Source organism: Pan troglodytes, chromosome X (genome assembly GCF_028858775.2).
Source record: "Pan troglodytes isolate AG18354 chromosome X, NHGRI_mPanTro3-v2.0_pri, whole genome shotgun sequence".
In the NCBI taxonomy this organism is placed as follows: Eukaryota; Metazoa; Chordata; class Mammalia; order Primates; family Hominidae; genus Pan; species Pan troglodytes.
The window spans coordinates 129578210-129593678 of NC_072421.2; the positions used below are offsets into that span (position 1 = coordinate 129578210).

At 40.2% G+C, this 15469-nt stretch overlaps 1 protein-coding gene and 1 pseudogene across 1 annotated transcript in view; both read right to left on the minus strand.

Moving 5' to 3' along the window:
* FRMD7 (FERM domain containing 7) overlaps nt 1-11941 on the minus strand; it is a 51665-nt gene extending 39724 nt beyond the window's left edge. The window contains exons 1-3 of the mRNA XM_063804239.1: nt 11936-11941; nt 10966-11142; nt 9075-9144 (exon numbers count right to left, since the gene is read on the minus strand). Of these exons, the coding sequence (XP_063660309.1) occupies nt 9075-9144; nt 10966-11142; nt 11936-11941 (253 nt within the window). The remainder of the gene's footprint in view (nt 1-9074; nt 9145-10965; nt 11143-11935) is intronic.
* A 1184-nt stretch (nt 11942-13125) lies between these two features.
* Nucleotides 13126-14412, minus strand: LOC741306 (acylglycerol kinase, mitochondrial-like; annotated as a pseudogene).
* Between the last annotated feature and the right edge of the window lie 1057 nt (nt 14413-15469).

The window sequence follows — 15469 nt, forward strand, 5'->3', positions numbered from 1 at the left end:
ACTGTTCTGTGACTTTGGGAAAGTTACTTCACCTCTTTCCAGTTAGCACATCTGTCAAATGGGAATATTGGTAGCACCTACTTCATTGAGGATTTCAATGAGCTGATACATGTAAAATATTTAGACTAGTGTCTGGCACATAATAAACATTCTGTTGATATATATTAGCTATTACCATTACTATTTAGGTTGGAAAAGAGTAATAATTGTAGGCTAGTAGGGAATGGGGTTGATATTTTGGAGCAAGTGCCTAGAACCTATACATATCACATAATGTGGCTATGAGCAGCTGGGAAAGTGTGGCCCTGCCGTTATGAGAAGAACCCCCTCTTTTGATTTCTTATGCAGGTAGTGGATCATGTACAGCAACTGTTTTTATTTATTATTTTTAATGGATGAATAAAAATTATATGTATTTATCATGTACAACATGATGTTTTAAAATATGCAGATTATGCAATGGCTAAATCGAGGTAACATGTGCTTTACCTCACATACTTATCATTGGAACTGTGTTTTCAATGAAGATTCTTTTATTGTTTTCTCTTTTTTTGTTTGTTTTTTTGGCCTCATTCCAAAAGCAATATATGCTTATTTAAAAAGCAGGGAACAAAAGAAACAGAAAAGCAAGAGGAAATAAGGTACTCCTAATCCCACCTATCAAGAGACAGCCAATCTAAGGATCACAGAGTAAAGCTCAATGCATGTGATGTAATAACACCTTTTGGTGACCAACTTTTTTTAAAAAATGTAGTATTATATTGTGAATATCATCATTAGTTACTGTTATATGAAACTACCTTGTTGGACATGTAAGTTGTTTTCTCCCTTGAGCTATTGCAAACAACACTAAAATAAACATCTTAGTACACAAAGATGTACATGTATCTTTACATACAATTTTATTTCCTTAGGATACATTTTTCCAGAAACTGAATTTTTCCCAGCTTATTTGGGGTACATTTTTGGTTGTCTTATTTTTGCTTGAGACTTTGAATTAAATACTAAAACGTCTAATAATTTTTTGTGTAAAACTTTAATTAAATATGGAAATATGAATACAAATTATGGGAAGGAATCGTGGCAGTGGTAGTTCTTGCTTGGTAAAGTAGTGAAAGAATTATATGAACCCAAACTGTGCATCAGAATTCCGGAGGCAGCAAACCATAGGGGAGAGAGTTGGGGATAGGAATGAACGCATCTACTTTTAATTCCTGACTCAAGTACTTACTTGCAGTTGTATGACCTTGAGCTCATATTTAACCTTGCTGAACCTTGATTTCTTTATTTGAAAAATCTTTTTTATGACTTTGTGTTGCAGAATTTTGCTCCTTAGTTCAACTAAAACCAGGTTCTTGTCACACGACCAGGAAAATTTAGGCACGCGGACGCATTGAAGAGTGAGTAGGGCAGGATTTTATTGGGCGAAAAAGGAAAAAAAGAAAAAAAGAAAAACTCAGCAAAGGGAGATGGAGCTCTTGCTAATAGGTCCCTGACCTCACAGATTGAATCCCAGGCCACCACACAGGAACTGGAGGCCAAGCTCCTCCCCCTGCCCGTGGCTCCACCCTGTTCTCCCAGTGCGCATGTGGGCATGCTCAGACAAGGCACTGGGCAGGTTCCCCCATCTGCACAAAAGCATCTGATGTAAACACTTGTGGGGTGGGCCAGAGATTCTCTGGGGACCCCTTTTTATCTGCCTGGGCATTTAGCTGTCTCATCAGTTCCTGCTTGTCTCTCCTGTCTCAGCCCTCAGTCTCTCATCGCTCTCTCTCAGTCCCCTCTGCCCTCAAGTTTAAGATTCAATCAGATTAACCTACTCCACAGGCCTTTTCCTGCTTCTCCCTTTGTCTGGACCAACCTTCATCTCTGCTCCCCCACAGCCCCCAACTCCCCAACACATACCTAAATAATTAGTACTGGCTATCTGAGGCTCAGATTAGACATCACCTTCCTTAGAAAAACCTTGCCTGTCCGTCCCCTCCACATACACACTTCAATCTAGGTTAGATGCCCCTCTTTTGCTGTGCTAGAAAAAAAAATTATCCTTTCCACTGTCATTTGTACACATCACACCATAATATACATACCTGCTTATATCTCTGATTCTTCCCCTAGCCCATGATCTCTTTGAGATTAGGTACTATTTCTCATTCATCTCTGCATCCTCAATAGCCAACACAGTGTGTGGATTCAGTGAGGACTTGTTAAGTGAGTGATGAATGAATGAAGGAGCATAATCATACCTATTTCACAGACGTATTAAGTAATGATTGTATGAAATAATGTAAGTGGAAATTCCTGGCATGCAGCTAGGTCAGGAAATTAAATCTCATAGCATTAAAGGCAATTGACAGTAACTTTGTCACAGATCTCTTACAATCACTTAAAATGTTCTGAGTGTGAAGTTCTGGAGAATCTTTGTCTTTTTAAAAGTCTGTTGAAAGGTGAATTTCGTCATCATAGAAGGAATCTCAGAGGACAAAGGACCTCTTGTTTAAGACAACTAAGCCCAGCGATTAGTGGTGAGGCGCCATGCCTAAGTGCTTTCAGGGCCTGGGGTCAGCTTACCCAGCCAAACCTCCCCTTTCTGGCCCCACACCTTGGACCCAGAAGAGGAGGAAGTGGGTAAAGAGGCTGAGAAGGAATACAGAAAAAGGGGCTGAAATTAGATGATGTGGGGGTAATAATTGTAGCTTTTGCACAGCAGCTGTGTTTAGAACCAGGCAAGCTATATACATCAGAGAGTTCCGCAGCCCCCAGAAAAATGTTCCTCGGAACGCCTATCACCTTTCATTCTTCCTGAGCTTTGTAGCCTTCAGCAGGTCTTCTCAGTGGTGCCTTGCCCTAGCACCTCATTGGCCAGCTCGGCACTACCTCCTGGGGTGTAAATGAACTGTTAAGGGTGGTTCTCTCAGCAGTAGAACTGGTCTCACGGAATGTTTTTCCAGTTCTGACAGTCTGGCACAAAGCTGCTAAGAGGCACCTAGTATCACAAAAGCTAGGCACTGCTCCCTGCTGCTGGGCTGGCAGTCTCCAGGCTCTTTTAGGAAATGACTGGGCCAGTCCAGCCGCCTCCCAGATGATTTTCCCCCTCAGGCCATGCCCTTTTGACCCCAAGACAATTTGGAATCAGCTCAGTCAGTTTGAAGAATTTCTCCAAGTTGCAACTGACAGCTTCATTGTCCTAAGGCACAAATTAAAGTTAAGCCTTTATTAGAGTAATACATTTGTGTTTGTGACAGGTCAAAACAATGATGCAAATGCAGGGTATTTAAAAGCGGGAGAGAGAAACTCCTATAGATTTCAGAGGAATCATCTCTGGCGAGTCTAATTCGGAGGGAAGATCTGCAGATCGTTCTGGCTGCAGGGCAGTGAACCAACTTCTGCTACTCCTCCCCAGCACCAGGCAGCAGGCAGGCCTGCCCTGCGATGAAAGGTGAAGAGGCGGCAAGGCCCCGACTAACTGAAATTTTCCACAGAGATTCCCACGAGTGCAGACTTGAACAAACAGCCAAACGCCACCCACCTATAGCTCCAAAGCCAGTTCCCCAATCTCCTCCACCATGGCCTCAAATATTCTTGCGTTCGGGTTCCCTCCTCCTTTCAGCTGTGGGGATGGGAAGCCAAGGGGCAGGTAGGAGTGGGAGTGGGAAGGCTGGAGGCCCTGCCTTTGCTCTGAACTGGAGCAGGAAAGCAGCCTGGAAGCCATGTGACAGCAGGAGATGTGGGGCTCCCAGAGGGTGGGGCAGGCAGCACCCAAACCATGCTTGACCCACTGCTCGGCCTGGCCTGGGGCCAGAGGAAGCACAAGCACTTTTTTTCAGTTCAATTTATTCTCCAAAGCAACAAACCTCAGGATATGAACGACAGAGGAAGTTAAGTTTAAACAAAGGCATTCACCAAGCAGTATGGGTCCCCTGCAATGACAAACGAATCCCTGGCAAAGGGACAGCCAACATTGGCTAGATTGGAACGTTATGATTCCAGGATGATCTTTCTGACCTGGGTTTAGAAGCTCCTTCACTTGGCTTTCTTTATACAGGCACGGGGTGGTGGTGAGCTGATCTGCTCAGTCTGTTGGTCAGTCTATCAACAAACATCGATTGATCCCACCTAGCATGGGGCAGGCTGTTTAGGCAGGCTGCTTGTGATGTATCTGCTAGAGGATACATCATAAAGTTCTGGAAAACCAGGAAGTTTCACTGCATATACAGAAATCACGCTTGAGTCAGAAGCCTACCATCTAATCAATGTCCAGACAGGATTTTGAAGCCAGACAAAGTGGGGCTTGAATCCCAGCTCACCTGTTAACTTAAATAGCCATATGACTTTGGGTAAGTCAACCTCTCTGTGCCTCAGTTCACATACTCATAAAATAGAGATAAACATAATATTTTAGGCCTAGTCAGCTTGGAGTATTACTGCTTGGACATAAGAAGCAGGACATGTGTTCACCATCTAAAATTGGAGCGAATTCCATGAGGCATGAGTGTAGCAAACACTTATATAGCACTTTCTAGTACTAGTCTGAGTGTTTTACATATATTAATTCATTTAACCTTTGTTAGGACCCTATAGAGCAGGTACTAATATTATCCCCATTTTATAGATTAAAAAAAAAAAACCCAAGGCACAGAGAAGTTATATAAAAACCCTAGTCAGTGACACTTATTTGATGTGCGTGAGACTTATGTAAGGTAATGCATGGGAAATACATCTAGAAAATTGTTGATAAATGCTATTTGTGATTATTATTCAGTAATATTATTGTTATTATTATTAACTGTATTACCCTAACTGTGAATAATGACCATGGAACAATTTAGAATGTAGTAAAATGCAAAGGGTTTGGCTATTTCCATCTGCTTCCTTAAAGGAAGCCCTACATTATTTTAGGTAACTCTAGGGAGTTCTTATGGACCCTTCCAGGATTAATGACTCCAAAGGGAAGAGCAAATCTCTTGGGGCTGCTGAGTAAACAGAGGCCAAAGCATGCAAAAAGGCAGGGTAAATTAACCCTACAGGAAGCGCAGAAATGGGGGAGCACAGCTCTATTACCTGGAGGTGGGTTGCAAAATCAAGCATCATCAAAAGAAAGTCCAGTTGAAAGTGAAAGACTGTTCTTTGTTGGTTTGCAAAGTACAGAAATAAGGAGGTCTGTAAGCCAGGGAGAGGGGAATTAACAAATTTGAGCACCCGCTTTGTGTCAGGAACCTTATCCCTGATATCTCATTTATCATGACAATGACCTCATGAGGTAGATGCTAGGATCATCTCCACTTTAGTGATAAGGGCACATCCTCAGAGAGCTGAAGTGACCCACCTGAAGTCTCACACCTTCAAATTGTTGGGGTTTGGTCTAGAATTCAGGTCTGCCCTACTCCAGATGTATTTTTCCTTCCATAATCCCATCTATAAATCTCAAACAAAACCAATCATTATCCCTTCTAAACTTGCTCCTTCTATTCTGTTCTCTATCTTGGTGAATGGGGCCATCATCCCACCAGCCACTTAAGCTAGAAACTTGAAGGTCATTTAGATCCTTTCTCACATATCTCCCATATCCAAAAGGGTGGCATCAAATGGTTCTAGAAATTCTACCTCATTAGCATGTCTTTTATTCATCCTTCCTGTCTGTCTTCACCATTGACGAAGTTCAGAACCCTAGTAGGCTGCAATATCGATGTTTGGGCATATGTGTTTGGATATAGTTTGACCCTCTAAAATTGGATCCACTAAACTTGATGGTAACATTCAGATTCTACCTGGCATCTCTAGCACTTAGAACATATTTTTATTAAATATAGTCTGAATGAATAAATGCATAAATTAATGCATGATGAGCAGAGGCTAATGTCCCCACTTTTAAACCCTTCAGTGGTCTCTGCCACCTTCAGGATAAAGACCACACTTCTCACACTTCTTCACATATAGAATACATTGCCTGAAAGGTCTAGCTGCCAACCTCTTCTTCAACTTTGACCTCCAGTCACTGCCATTTTCCTTTCAATACTCCATTCTTCACTTAGATTGACCCTTTTGTTCTGTGAAAGGACCACGTTCTCTTGCATATTGGCCTTCGTTCTTCCCTTTGTGTAGATCACCATACTTCCCCCACAATCTACCTCTCGATCTTCACCTTCTTAACTCCTACTCAGCAACTTAAATGGTTTGTTCTTCTGGAAGTTTTTCCTGGCACCCCAAGTCTAGGGTTTACAGTTGACAGAACTAAGGCTCAAATAGCCTAAGTGACTTACCCACGGCTCCACAGCTTGTCAGTGGCAGAGTCAAATCTATCCTGGTTTATCAGACTCCAAATATACATTACCTAATTTGTATTACTCCTCGCAACAACTCAGCAAGCTAAGGGGATAAGTGATTAGTCCAAGATTACATAGCTAAAGTGGTGGGTTTTTTGGTAGTTTTTGTAGTCCCAAATCCAGGTACCTTCTATTACACCAAAGCAATTTCATATCATTGAAGTTGGAAGAACTTTGCCTTATGAAGTGACAGAATCAGTTATCTATTTCACTGTTGACTAAACTACAAAAGATCCTTCATCATCGCAAATTTAAAAACCAACCCCTGGGCAAACATCCCAAGGGTAAATTCCACCACTAATAAATTTAAAAATCACTGTGCTTTGCTTTCCTACTTAACTTGAACAGTGTTCGGTCCTGGCACTGCCTCTCCGTCTCTTTCCAAAAATGAGGCCTAGTGGCCTTTATCATGGGCTCCCAAGGGAATCAGGTGAGCTAACTTACTATATTCTGTTACTGGGTACCCACTGCATGGCCAGTACAATCACTTAGCAATCAGGTAAATGTGAAAGTAGAGATGTTTTAACATCTCGTTTTGACTTTAGTCTCCAGAAACCATCAAAGTGAAACATCATTTTGGAAATTCAGAAATAACAGCTTTTACAAAGACAGAAATGCAGCAGGCAAAAAGGGATATCAGATAGAACTGTGTCAAATACGGTGATGGGATGACCATTTTGTACAACTCTCTATGTAACCTGAGATGAGCAAACAAGAGGTTGCTCTCCAAAGGCACTCATCACTACTACTGTGTGTGAGAGTGTGTGCACACATGCATGTGCATGTGTGTATATTGAAGAGATTGATAGTCAAGCTAGAAACTTGACCCTCTATTGTTTCTAATATCTCACAAAGCTTTAACTTTGGTCTTATCTTCCTTTTTTCCTTCAAGAAAAGTTCTAGTCTCCATGTTGAAGAAGCAAAACCAAATATACAATAAAACCTGCAATTAATTTGTAAATCATGACCTTATTCAATTTTTAGTCTCACTCACCCACTCCCATCATCATTCTAGAGAGCCTTCCTTGACAGTCTAAAGATAAGCTGTCCGTTGTAAGATCAGCCCTAAGAATAATGCTAATATTTGACAATGATCAGTTTATGAAATAAATATGAGGGCTTGAAAAGTAAGATGACATTTTCACTAAATTCATTTTCTTCATTGGATTGTACTTTAGTAGGCACATTCTAGCAATTGTGAAGTCCCATAACCTATCCTGCACCCCTAAACACTATTGGAAGTTCATGAAAGAAAAGGTTGACTAATATTTTCAGAGAATTTATCTATAAAATCAACACCAAGTGACTCAGAGCACAAATATGCAAAGAAACCTCAGGAAAACAAGATGTATTTGGGAGCAGCCACTCTTTCTAATAAACTAACTGAAAGTATTAACAAGTTAAAAACAGTAGGATGATCAGAAAGCGGAGTTGTCAATCATGCAATGACAGAAAAAGGAATAACCAAGGCCAAAATTGGTAGCATCCAGGCAGTATGTCCAGGCCAGAGTGTGCTCTTGCTCACGAACTTTACCTACCAATATAGCAGAGTCTACTGTTCCCAGAACTGGGCCTGGGACATATTAGGTCCTCAATAATAATTTGTTAACTAAATGAGTTAATTAATGAATACGTGACTAAAAGGTCTCAATGCCATGGCCTCTGTGGACACAGATGCATTACCAAACCATCGAATATTAGGATCATATATCTAATTCTTCCAGATCTGGCTCTTCTGACATCATTTGGCATATAAATGATGAGAGGACCCCAGTGTCCCCAATCCCACTGTAAATGGTGACACTAGCATTCTAATTTTAAATGTCAGTCTCTGACTCCAGTTCTTGTGGAGTAGTGACAAAACAGGCTTCTTAGTCAGGAGGCCTGAGTTAGACCTTGGACACTGGCCAATTCAGGAAGATAATAGTACTGGGGGTGGAGAAAGGGTTCTGGATGTCAATGAGCTTTCTCCAGGTGACATTATTTTATCTGATCATGTGTCCTTTTTATATTTCTACCACTGCACTTTCTGTAAAATCAACACCAATACCCAAGAGTCCACTATGTTCCCTTATGCAACCAATTATTTTCTTGAATCTTATCTTGAAGGACAATTTTCCCTGGTTATGATCCATGCCTCTTGAGATTTCAGTTTAGTATCAAAAGGTCCTCCATGTGGCCTTCCTCAGCTATCAATGGGTTCTCTTCATTATGGTTCCAAGCATTTCTTCATCAAATTTGGAATGTTAGTACTAATAAAATAGAGCATTCTTTAGGTTGCTTTTTTAAGTGTTTGAATAGGTGAAAAGATTCACACCATTGTCTCCCTGACCTTGAGGGAACACTGTCCCACATAATTCTTCAACCATGATTAAGAAAAGAAGGGTCTACTAACTGGTTCACAATAGTCATCAAAAGCTCACTGTGTGCCAAGTTCTATGCCTTGTGAGGTCATCAGAAAATAAATAATGTGCATCGGCAATACTGAAGGCTACTGACAGATGAGTCTTCTGTTTACAATTGTATATGAAGGAGAGGGGAGAGTTCTGGATTGGAAGTCCAGCTCTGCAATTATATGCTGTGTGATTGTGCACACGTCACTTAAGTTCCCTGAGCCTCCATCTTTTAACTTACAAAATGGGAAAAGATCTTTTCCCTACCTTCACTCACAAGGCTGAATGGAGGATCAAATGAACTAATGGATGTGAAAGTGCTTTGTAAATTTTAAAGTGCTATCCACAGATGACTCACTACTGCTATCATCATCATCATCACCACCATTATCATCATCATCACTATCATCATCATCATCATCATCAATCTATTATTGTTAAGCAGAGAAGGTACTATTGGATGATTGAATGCTAACTTAAGCTTCTAACTCCTCTGGACAAAGCCACTCACAGTACTGCAGCCAATGCTATTGCCTCTCTGGGTAACACCACGGTTGCTACTTACAAAGCATTCTTCCACAGAGCAAAAGGGATCACATGCTTTGACACCTGAATTGCTGGGTATCAAATCTCTCCCATTATCTTTCCAAGGAACACAGTGTGTTGCAGCTGGAAAGACACAGTTTGACTTGAAGCCAAATCAAGTCTTCTAGTTGCTGGAAGTGGCTCTTTCATAGGTGAATTTTGTGAAGATATGGTACTATGTTCCTTACCCACCCTCCACCCCATTTAAATGGATCTGAATTAGACTGCACATTCAACAAACTCTTCTGTCACTTTTTGTCAAAGATTTCTCTTTGAGTTCCTTGAAATATCTATTAAAAACTTAGCCTAAAGCAATATCTTTTGAATACCCAGCTCACTAATTCAGGTACTGCAGCACTGTGAGCATACACCACCAGTCTGCAAATGGATAAACTACTCAAAAGATATTTTCCACCCCTAAATATAGTTCCAAGAAAGAATAGGAAATGCCTCATACCTCTAATGGAAGCTATTTGCTACAAAAACAAATCATTCAGGTCCGTGGAACTAGAAATGCCTTTTGCGCATAAAACTGAAAGGAAGAGACAGCAAAACAGCAGACGAAGACATGAAGTCATCACTCACAAAGCACATGATTCAAATAAAAATAAAATACTCATTGGAAAAATGGGCTACCCACACACACAACATCATGGTTGAGCCACAGCAGTTGTCAGTTTATGTATAAAAGAAAAAAAACAACATTTCGTATGAATTTCAGAGAAAATAAACTATTTGTCTCTTGTTAGTGGCTAATGTAAATATCAAAGCAAATAGCATTTTTGGTTCCAATAAAAATGTAGAACTTTTCAAAATGCTCATACATAAATCCTGACATCAAAATGTACATATCTTAAGATGTTGGAACATGAGCACCAAATGATGTGCTTAATACATTTGTTCTTTCTTGAAGAGATGAGGTATAATTGTATGCAATCATCTTGTAGCTAGGAATTTATTAAGAACTCTGAACTATAAGTACTAAATCAAACTAAATAGTCTCTTATCCTATTTTTCTCTCTCATACTTGTCATTCCTTCCTGAAGTTCTCATTACAACTACATAATTCTACCCCTTATAACCCATAGGTTTTCTTCAGAAAAGGAGGATAGCTTCCCCCACTCCTTTCCCTCAGAACAACAGTTTTCTCCCCACAAATGCTCATGGGGTGAGACTCACAGACATAATTTCAATGAACAATAATACCTTATTGGGTAAAAGAACTAGTTTATTGCTGCTTTACTTTTTGCAAATAGTTATCCTGTCTTTAAAATTTGCTATTGTTGTCCCTTGAGAAAAGACAACTTGTTCTAAGAGAAAGGTTAATGGAAAAATATGAACTACATTGTGATGTTAAATACAGATTATTTTTCCAAAGCTAAAAATCACAGTCCTCCTTCATTCAGTCCTAAAGAAGACATAACATTGCTCTCTAATGGGCTGTTCACAAATGACTATTATTGAATGAATAATAAAGGAATAATAGCAATGTGATTTCCACTTACATCAACCACAAAAATCTTCTGGGAATCATCCAAAAACTGCACTTTTAAATGTAGCATTCTCAGCGAGGCCGTTGGGCTGCAAGCAGGCTCAGAGTGCTGTGGGTGCTTTCTCCAGGAATTTCACTCCCAGCTGGATGTGGTGCACTCGGGTCCCCCCACCCCCAGCCAGGCATTCCCACTGTCAGCGGGGCACACTTCCGTTTGCTTGAAGTAATGCACACCCAAGGGCATTTGTGCTGCCAAGTGCAGGGGATCAATAGCATCTGGGCAGTCTCCTGTTTGGTCAATATCAAATCTAACTGAACTTCCTCTAGCCTTCTTAAACTCAGCTCCTTTCTTCAAAGAAAAATATAAAGAAAGCAAGCATTTGTGGTCCCTGGGGATTTTCTTTATTTCACAAGGGCACAATTTGAAAACCCTAGATCAAGCTTTAATAAACTGAGAATAGCCATTCTCAAAAGTAAAAAGATTCAAGTTAATCTCAAATTGTACTAGAAATTTCATGGCCAAGCTAGGAAGGATCTATCTATCTATCTATCTATCTATCTATCTATCTATCTATGCTTATATATATCTATATATAATTATATAGATATAATATATCCATATATAATTATATAGATATAATATATCCATATATAATTATATAGATATAATATATCCATACATAATTATATAGATATAATATATCCATATAATTGCTATTATATAGAAACATATATAATATAAAATTATGCATAATTTTAATTATCTGAATTCACATGATTTAGAAATAAAAACTATATAAAAAGGTATATGGAAAACTTCACTTCCACTCCTGTTCCCTCTTTTCTGTGTTCCCAATACACCCCTATTGGTAACCAATTTTTTTTCTTTCTATTCCCATAGAATGTATGTGCTTACATCTATAAAGAAATGAAACAAGGAATACAACTGAGGTCGAACCCCATCTCAGCTGTAAATAACATTCATGTATTCTTGGATAAATGAACTAATTAGGATAAAGAACGTTCTAATAAAACAGTCATCAAAGAATTACATTAATATCATTTTCATTATATAACAATAATTACGATAATATTTATTCTGGACTGAGATAACACTTAAGGCAAGAACTAAGAAAACTTACCTCCATTTATATTTTTTGTTGACAAGAAGATAATGGGTGAATGATTAAAAGATGCCAAGCACAGTAGATTACATTACGATAGGATTCTTGGCTGAAAGTGGTATGAAAATATAGAAGAAGAAAAGCCAATTTAAAATGTTCAACTACTAAAGAACTAGCTCGTTTATTTTTATAAATGAATAAAGGGTGTCAAATTGTTGTGATATTTAAATTGTACCGGATATGTTTAAAATAGTGATGTAACAGTTTTTATTTTAAAATACCAATATTTATATGACACCAGCAAACACATACTTTGTCAAGTATTTAACTTCCCATGAAAAATTTTAGATGTCAACTTAGATGGGTGAGGGGACACATGATTTTTCAAAATACTTTTGGGGGTCACAGGAGCAGAATACTTTGTGGACCACTGCTTTAAAACACTATTTCTCTAAGTACGGTTGAGGGACCAACTTACAGAATCACCTGGGAAGGGTGGCTGACTTTTTAAAAATGCCGATACCTGAACTCCATCCCCAAATTGGGTTGTTAGGTTTGGGGTGGACCCCAAATAGATCAATTTTCAACATGCACTCCAAGTGGCTCTCATGCAAACCATTTAAGAAGCACTACTTAAAAAATAAAAACTAGCATTTTACAGTATTATAGCCATGGCTGAAGAGGGAAACAACCTCACATACATATCTGGACTGAGGATAGAATTGAAATAAAAGCTAAACAAGAGCTGGAGCTCTCAAAATAGCAGCACCCGTGGAGGAGCCTAGAAATAGGAAAAGGTCACCAGAGAAGGAAGGCACTTTTCCTGGAATTCCTAGTACAATCAAAGAATAGAACGGGAATGGAAGGGCTTAGGCAGGCTAAGCCCACTGTGGGCTTTCCATTGTGGTTGCACTTTGGGAGAAAACAGAAGAAAGTCCTTTTCCATCTTGAACCAGCCTGAGGAAAGCCCGTGTTTAGGAGGGTCGACCGTCACACCAAAACAAAACATGCCCTAACAGAAGCTGATTGCAAAGCAGGTGACAGAGAACACTTTGGGAAGCACTGCTGGAGGCTGGCAGAGGGGTACTTGCCATGAAAATGCCCTTGAGAGCCTCTGAGAACACTGTTGGGATGGTTGAGGCACCTGTTCCCTTTTGGTCCCACCGGTGGCCTAAAATGTGGTCTCGGAGTACTTGTCGTCTGCCTGCTCACTGGGTGGAGCTTGCCAGCATCTGTTCTTTCTTCCTAGGATCACAGAAGAACTGCAGCTTCCTGGGGAGCAGTTTCACTTCCACAGGCATCGCTTCATACTCCTCGCTGTCAATGCTAAAAGAGCTCCCTGCTCCCTTGGGGACAAGCAAAGTGTACTGGCTGGCTTGGAGACACTCCATGCCCTCAGTGTCCAGCTTGGCTTTTCTCACCTTTAGGCTTCCTATAGTTATAAAGCCTCCTTTGCTGACGGTGTCGGCTTCAATGCAGATGTTCATAAAATCTTTGCATGTTCGGTCAAGCTGATTGTTCCGTGTCGTGATGGACAGTTCAATAGTGGACAACTGCACATCTTTCCAGACCTCTCGGCTCACCTCTTGGGAAAGGGCATCCTGTGGTTGTGCCCAGTAAGATGCAAGCCTCCGTAATATTCTCCTGTACAAAGAAGGCCTTCATACAGGGGTCTCCTCTGGTTCATTGGCAGGTCTCTCTGTAGTTCCTGTATACAAGATAGAGGTTTCATGAGTCTGAGGCCACTCCTTAAGAGTGCTGAAAAAGTGGGCTGCTTTGATTTTTAGAGGCCCAAGATATCAGTACCTGCTAACTTTGATGCCAGCATCTCTGAGGGATCCCCACCAAAGGCCAGTCATTGCAAACACAGGCTGTTCCTTTTCACCCTTGATCTGCAAGACGTCAAATGGAACTGTCTCTCCGTTCACAATGGCAAGTGTAGCATCAGTAATATGTTGGACTTTGTTTCCACTTTCAGTAAAGAGGTTATGATTCAAACTACTGGTCTGTCCCAGTGGGATAAATCCAATGGGAATCTTACTGAAGGTAGCCTCATCTGTTCATCGAAGAACTCCAGTAACAACCTCCTGCAGTGTCCCATCTCCTCCTGTAACAATGATCACATATGTGTTTTCTATCAGTTCCAGGAATTTCTTGGCTTGTCCCTCATAATCTGTCTTAACACTAGTCACACCTATGCTGGGATAAATGTAAAATCGGGGCAGCATTTTTTTCAAATAGAATCCTGGCTTTGCCTTTGCAAGCTGCAGGATTGAGAAAAACAGTTTCCTTCTTCACTTGTGCATTGGGAGGAATGAGTTGATTGCCAAACACCTGAGCTTCTTCACAGGCTGCTCTCCTTAGTAGGTTATCACAGTGTTTTCCATAGAGCCACTGGCCTCCCCAGGTCAGCAGGAAGAGCCCAGCTGTAGTTTTCTTCCAATGATTTTGAAGTGTTTTAAAGAACACCGTCATCTTCTAGAGATTTGCATGGCTGGTCCCGCTCAATAACCACTTTTATTAGCGTTTTGTTGTAGTTGTTCAGCCTTCAGTGTTTCCTTATGCAAATTTTATACAAGCAAATACAAATATATATATATCCTATGTAGGTAGCATACTAGTATTACACTGTTTTGTGCATTCTTTTTCCTCATTTATCATGGAGATCTGCCCTTACCTGTGCATGGAGAACTTCCTCATTTCTTTTCACAGCTGCATAATTTTGCACTGTGTAGACAAACCAAAGTTCACTCAGCCAGTCTGAAATTAATATTTCAGCCTCAACAAGACTGAAATGAATATCTTCATACATATGTCAATTTATATGTGTGCAGATATATCTGTAGGATAGATTTCCAGAAGTAGAGTTGCTGGTCAAGGATAATGAATTGGTAGTCATGATAGCTATATTTCCTTCCATAAGGGTTATGATGGGTTGAATTGTGACCCATAAAATTCTTACATTGAAGTCCTGAGCCCTAGTAACTCAGAATGTGACTGCATTAGGAGAGAGGGTCTTTAAAGAAGTAATTAAGTTGAAATGAGGTCATTAGGGTGGGTCGTAATCCAGTTTGACTGGTGTCCTTATTAAAAGAGAGTAGGACACAGACATGTAAAGAGGGAAGACAACATGAAGACACATAGAGGAGAAGATGTACATCTATGAGCCATGGAGAGAGGTGTCAGAAGAAACCAGTCCTGCCAACACCTTGATCTCAGACTTCTAGCCTGCAGAATGGTGAGAAAATAACTTTCTGTTGTTTAAGCCACCCGGTCTGTGATATTTCATATGGCAGCCCTACCAAACTAATAAAGGTTGTGCTACATTGCAGTCCCATTAGTAATGTATGAGAGTGACTTTTCTATACAGGCTTGACAGTGGAGTATCGAACTTTTGGATGTTTACCAAACTGATAGGTGAGAAAAAAAATCTTGGTGTACTTTTCATATTATGAGAGAAGTCAAGCATCTTTTCATATGTTTAAGGGCCATTACTTTTTTTTTTTTTTTGAGATGGAGTCTCGCTCTGTCTCCCAGGCTGGAGTGCAGTGG